This window comes from Salvia miltiorrhiza, chromosome 1 (assembly GCF_028751815.1).
Source record: "Salvia miltiorrhiza cultivar Shanhuang (shh) chromosome 1, IMPLAD_Smil_shh, whole genome shotgun sequence".
NCBI lineage: Eukaryota > Viridiplantae > Streptophyta > Magnoliopsida > Lamiales > Lamiaceae > Salvia > Salvia miltiorrhiza.
In genome coordinates, this window is record NC_080387.1 from 25633067 (window position 1) to 25639588 (window position 6522).

Consider the following 6522-nt stretch of genomic DNA (forward strand, 5'->3'; position numbering starts at 1 on the left):
ACAAAGTTCCATTGAAATACTACTATACTTTAAAATCCAGGGATATGTATATATATACATGCTAGCTGTTTAATTATGCAGTGAACAATATACATACTGTACCTAACTTTTCTCGGGTTTATAGAGAAAAGGGGTTTACACATACCTTAACAAATTATTTATTTAATTAAACCAGTATCTATGGGAAAAAAGAAACGAGAGTCGTTTTCAAGGAAAGATTTGGGATATTGAGAGACTTGTTTTACAGATCAAGGGTAGACTTTGGAGTTGGAATGAGGTCTATAAAGTTTTGGAGTTGAGAATCCCTTTCACCATGTGGTGCTCAAAGGGTTTCAATCTTTCCTTCTTGTTTGATTGGCATCCCTGGTGCCTTGCTTTTTATCTTAATAAAATTTTAATTTTACCGATCAAAAAAAAAAATTTAATTAAACCAGTAGACTGCCAAATACTAACGTTGAATTTCTAACTTTTCTTTGGAAGACTAAGTCATTAATCCCAAATGATTCCTCTTAACAATGTATATTTATAAAGGAAAGTGGCATGTTTGTCCATAATACCAAACCTTCTATAAATACTCACACACACACACACTTCAAATTTTAACGATATTTACATCAACAACAGCAAAGTAAATCACATACATATTTCAACAAACAAAATAATGAGCAGAAGGCGTCCAAGCATCTTCCCCATTTCCTCTCCAACTTTAAACGGGTAATTATAACTCCTCTCGCTCCCAAAAATATATACTGACTATGTTATATAAATAAATCTCTATGCAAATTAGTAACCTAACCCTAAACTTTATGCAGATTGGAAATGCAAGACAACACAAGTACCGCCCCTGCCGCCGCAGCTCCGACAGCAACCGCCGCCCCCGCTGCCGGGCAGACGAGCATCCACGTGACGGCCCTTGACGGCATAGTGAACGTGAACTCCCTCTTCACGATGTCGTTATTCATAGGGTTTTCCATGACCGTCCCGGAAAACGCCACCGCGGGGGCGAGCGCGGCGTGCACCACCAGCGCGGAGACGGTGAGGCGACTGATCGTGTTCGAAGTCATCTCCTTCAGCTTCTTCCTATTCTCATCCCTCGTGGCTCAGAGCTTAAAGCTTCAAATAAACCTGCGCAACAACATGGACGCCGGCGATCCTCACAAGGCCGACATCAGCATCGACCACCTCAAATACTGCCTCTTGGGCTCCGCCGTGGGATCGGTCCTGGGCTGCACCTTCCTGATGCTGTCGATCGTGGATTTCATTAGGGTGAAATTGGGGTCGCTGTCTTGCGGCGGCGAGCCGGTATACGCGGTGGTGACGCTGCTGGTGTTCGTGGGTTCGGGGCTGCTGGTTTATGTGATTACTGCTGCTCGTGCTGCTTTCGTTGTGCAAAAAGGCCCCCCTCCTGCTGCTGTTGAAGAGAATTTGCAGAGCTAGTTTCCATGTGTATTAATTAATTAAGTATAATATTTAGTTTTTATGGTATATTGGTATTAAATTAAATTGACGTTTCTCTTTTATTAATTTGGGGGATTTTTTTTTAGTGGATTTTTAAAATGGCCACTTTTATAATGTAAAATTAAAAATTGTCTATCAAGATAAAAATATTAAAAAATGGCCAGTGTTACCAAAATATCCTTCACATTAAAAATTAAAAAAATGTCCACTTCATTTTACCATTTAAACATCACCCCTTTAAAAAATCCCGCAATTCACATTGGTTGTGAATTTGTCACAACCAATCGAATTCACAACCAGAAATTTTTTATTTTGAATTCACAACCAGTCGAATTCACACATAGAATTTAATTCACAATCAGAATTTTTTTGTTGTGAATTCACAGCCAGTCAAATTCACAACCAAAAATTTAATTCACAACTAGAATTTTTTGGTTGTGAATTTACAACCAGCCAAATTCACAACCAAAATTTAATTCACAATCAGAATTTTTTGTTTGTGAATTCACAACCAATCGAATTCACAATCATAATTTAATTCACAACCAGAATTTATTTTGCTTGTGAATTAAAGTAGTTGTGAATTTGAATTTTAAAGTTGGAAGTCACAACCAAAATTTAATTCACAACCAGAATTTTTTGGTTGTGAATTCACAACCAGTCGAATTTACAATCAGAATTTAATTCACAATCATAATTTATTTTGGTTGTGAATTTGACTTTGTAAAGTTTGATTTCACAACTAAAACTAGAATTTATCTTGGTTGTGAATTTATAAATCTGATTGTAAATTCAAGAATATTAAGTTGTGAATTCATAGATGTGGTCGTGAATTCAAGAACATTAAGTTGTAAATTTATAGATCTGGTTGTGAATTTAAGAATATCAAGTTGTGAATTCATAGATCTGATTGTGAATTCAAAAACATTAAAATGTGAATTCATAGATTTCACTACAAAAAAACCGGAGATTACCGGCGGCAAAATGTCGTCGGTAATAAGGCACGGCCGCCGGTGATAAAGGTTACCGGCGGCAACTCACCGTCGCTAACCGGCTCGTCGGTAACGCCATTACCGACGGCGATCGGCTGCCGCCGGCAATTAACGGCGGCGAAGCCGTCGGCATTTCCGCCGTTGAACGGCGGAGAGTTGCCGGAAAATTACCAACGGCATTTGCCGTCGGTAATTAGCGGCGGCGATCACCGTCGGTAATTTCCACCGGACGGTGGTGGCGCACACGCCGGAGTTGTTCAAGGTATTACCGAGGGCAAAATGCCGTCGGTAATTACCGACGGCATTACCGACGGCATTTGCCCTCGGTAATATTTTTTAATTTATTTTATTTATTTATTTATTTATTTATTTTATTTATTTATTTATTTTATTGTATATCCACAATTTATTTCGGTATTTATACAGTATTACATAATTTAGACGAACTTCCCAGTCGGTCACCCATCTTAGTTGTGCTCTAAGTCAAGCACGCTTAACCTTGAAGTTCTTTTCGAATGGTCACCAGTACAGAACACTCGTATTATTGATATATATAGTATCTATTAATTCATTTAAAGTCTACTTCAATATACAATATCATATATATTCATAACCTTAGAATATGTCGAGATGATATACAAAAAATGTTGTTAATTACGGATTGGGCTCGTTTCCGTTCTTATTTTTATGTCGGAAAAATATTTATTAATTAATTTATTATTAATTTTCGAATTTTTTTTTTATCAATCTAGTTTATACACCATTCATAACCTTAGTGTTGATTGATGAGTGAATCGCTAATCAAATTAACATTCTTAAGTTATAATTATAAGATTTTTACCAAGAATCTTGAATTCTTAGTAATAATACTCCCTCCGTCCCGCCCAAGATGCTACATATTCCTTTTTGGGCCGTCCCAACGAAGATGCTACATTTCTATATTTGGCAAAAATAGGAAATTTTAACACTTAATTAACACTAATTAAATATTTCTTTATCACTTTCTCTCTCCTACTTTATCACTTTATTACCTTCTCTTTCTTACTTTATCACTTTCTCTCTCCTACTTTATCACTTTATTACCTTCTCTTTCTTACTTTATCACTTTCTCTCTCCTACTTTATCACTTTATTACACACTTAAAACATTAATCTACAACTCCTTAAATCCCGTGCCCAAAGGTAAATGTAGCGTCTTGGCCGGGACGGAGGGAGTATTAGATTAGTAATGATTGATGAGTGAATCACTAATCAAATTAACATTCTTAAGTTATAATTATAAGTTTCTTACTAATAATCTTGAATGCTTAGTAATAATATTAGATTAGTAATGATTGATGAGTGAATCACTAATCAAATTAACATTCTTAAGTTATAATTATAAGTTTCTTACTAATAATCTTGAATGCTTAGTAATAATATTAGATTAGTAATGATTGATGAGTGAATCACTAATCAAATTAACATTCTTAAGTTATAATTATAAGTTTCTTACTAATAATCTTGAATGCTTAGTAATAATATCAGATTAGTAATGATTGATGAGTGAATCACTAATCAAATTAACATTCTTAAGTTATAATTATAAGTTTCTTACTAAGAATCTTGAATTCTTAGTAATAATATTATATTAGTAATGATTGATGAGTGAATCACTAATCAAATTAACATTCTTAAGTTATAATTACAAGATTTTTACTAAGAATCTTGAATTCTTAGTAATAATATTAGATTAGTGATGATTGATGAGTGAATCACTAATCAAATTAACATTCTTAAGTTATAATTATAAGATTTTTACCAAGAATCTTGAATTCTTAGTAATAATATTAGATTAGTGTTGATTGATGAGTAAATCACTAATGAAATTAACATTATTAAGTTATAATTATAAGTTTCTTAGATTCTTAGTAATAATCTTAGATTAGTGATGATTGATGAGTGAATCACTAATCAAATTAACATTCTTAAGTTATAATTATAAGTTTCTTACTAATAATCTTGAATGCTTAGTAATAATATTAGATTAGTAATGATTGATGAGTGAATCACTAATCAAATTAACATTCTTAAGTTATAATTATAAGTTTCTTACTAATAATCTTGAATGCTTAGTAATAATATTAGATTAGTAATGATTGATGAGTGAATCACTAATCAAATTAACATTCTTAAGTTATAATTATAAGTTTCTTACACATAATCTTGAATGCTTAGTAATAATATTAGATTAGTAATGATTGATGAGTGAATCACTAATCAAATTAACATTATTAAGTTATAATTATAAGTTTCTTACTAATAATCTTGAATGCTTAGTAATAATATTAGATTAGTAATGATTGATGAGTGAATCACTAATCAAATTAACATTCTTAAGTTATAATTATAAGTTTCTTACTAATAATCTTGAATGCTTAGTAATAATATTAGATTAGTAATGATTGATGAGTGAATCACTAATCAAATTAACATTCTTAAGTTATAATTATAAGTTTCTTACTAATAATCTTGAATTCTTAGTAACAATATTAGATTAGTAATGATTGATGAGTGAATCACTAATCAAATTAACATTCTTAAGTTATAATTACAAGATTTTTACTAAGAATCTTGAATTCTTAGTAATAATATTAGATTAGTGATGATTGATGAGTGAATCACTAATCAAATTAACATTCTTAAGTTATAATTACAAGATTTTTACTAAGAATCTTGAATTCTTAGTAATAATATTAGATTAGTGATGATTGATGAGTGAATCACTAATCAAATTAACATTCTTAAGTTATAATTACAAGATTTTTACTAAGAATCTTGAATTCTTAGTAATAATATTAGATTAGTGATGATTGATGAGTGAATCACTAATCAAATTAACATTCTTAAGTTATAATTACAAGATTTTTACTAAGAATCTTGAATTCTTAGTAATAATATTAGATTAGTGATGATTGATGAGTGAATCACTAATCAAATTAACATTCTTAAGTTATAATTATAAGATTTTTACCAAGAATCTTGAATTCTTAGTGATAATATTAGATTAGTGTTGATTGATGAGTAAATCACTAATGAAATTAACATTATTAAGTTATAATTATAAGTTTCTTAGATTTTTAGTAATAATCTTAGATTAGTGATGATTGATGAGTGAATCATTAATCAAATTAACACTCTTAAGTTATAATTATAAGATTCTTACTAAGAATCTTGAATTCTTAAGTAATATCTTACACTAGTGATGAGTGATGTGTGAATCACTAATCAAATTAACATTATTAAGTTATAATTATAAGTTTCTTACTAATAATCTTGAATGCTTAGTAATAATAATAGATTAGTGATGATTGATGAGTGGATCACTAATCAAATTAACATTCTTACGTTATAATTATAAGTTTCTTACTAGGAATCTTGAATTCTTAGTAATAATCTTTGATTAGTAATAATCAATGTTTAAATTTTCACTTGTATTTCAATATATATTTAATTTTAATATTTTTGTATTATTATCTTTGACCAATTTATTAGATGATAAATGAAAAAAAAAATTAATAAATAAAAAAAATTAAAAAAATTACCGACGGCAAACGCCGTCGGTAATTAGAGGCGGAAAAATGTCGTCGGTAATTTTGGACGGACGGCGGTTGTGCTATCGCCGGATGTCACCGGCGGTGGTGATTAGCGGCGGCCTCTTGCCGCCGGTAAATAGCGACGGCAACGCCGTCGGTAATAAATAATTTGTATTTATATTAACATATATTTAAATTACCGACGGCACAACCGCCGCTAATTAGCGGCGGTTGTTTTGCCGTCGGTAATTCGCCGGTAATAGGCAAAAGGCGGGTCGCCGTTTTTGCCGCCGCCGTGCCGTCGGTAATTGCCGGCGGTGGCTTCGCCGTCGCTAATTTTGCCGCTATTTTCGCGTTTTTTGTAGTGTTTAGTCGTGAATTCAAGAAATTGTCAATAAATATCATATCACAATATCATGTCTCTGATATGGCTTATGCTGCCGTGAATTCTATTAAGTATAATATTTAGTTTTTATGGTATATTGGTATTAAATTAAA

At 31.6% G+C, this 6522-nt stretch overlaps 1 protein-coding gene across 1 annotated transcript; it reads left to right on the forward strand.

The window, feature by feature from the left end:
* The first annotated feature begins 495 nt into the window (after nt 1–495).
* Nucleotides 496–1524, forward strand: LOC131016740 (uncharacterized). The gene is made up of 2 exons (XM_057945456.1): nt 496–714; nt 813–1524. The coding sequence occupies exons 1-2, from the start codon at nt 662–664 to the stop codon at nt 1435–1437; spliced, it is 678 nt and encodes a 225-aa protein (XP_057801439.1). The 5' UTR covers nt 496–661; the 3' UTR covers nt 1438–1524.
* Nucleotides 1525–6522: the final 4998 nt, after the last annotated feature.

Bases quoted from the DNA above. Each gene is read 5' to 3' on its own strand.
- LOC131016740 (XM_057945456.1), top strand. From the start codon at position 662: ATGAGCAGAAGGCGTCCAAGCATCTTCCCCATTTCCTCTCCAACTTTA. The intron at 715-812 runs GTAATTATAACT...AACTTTATGCAG, and splicing joins TCCTCTCCAACTTTAAACGG to ATTGGAAATGCAAGACAACA.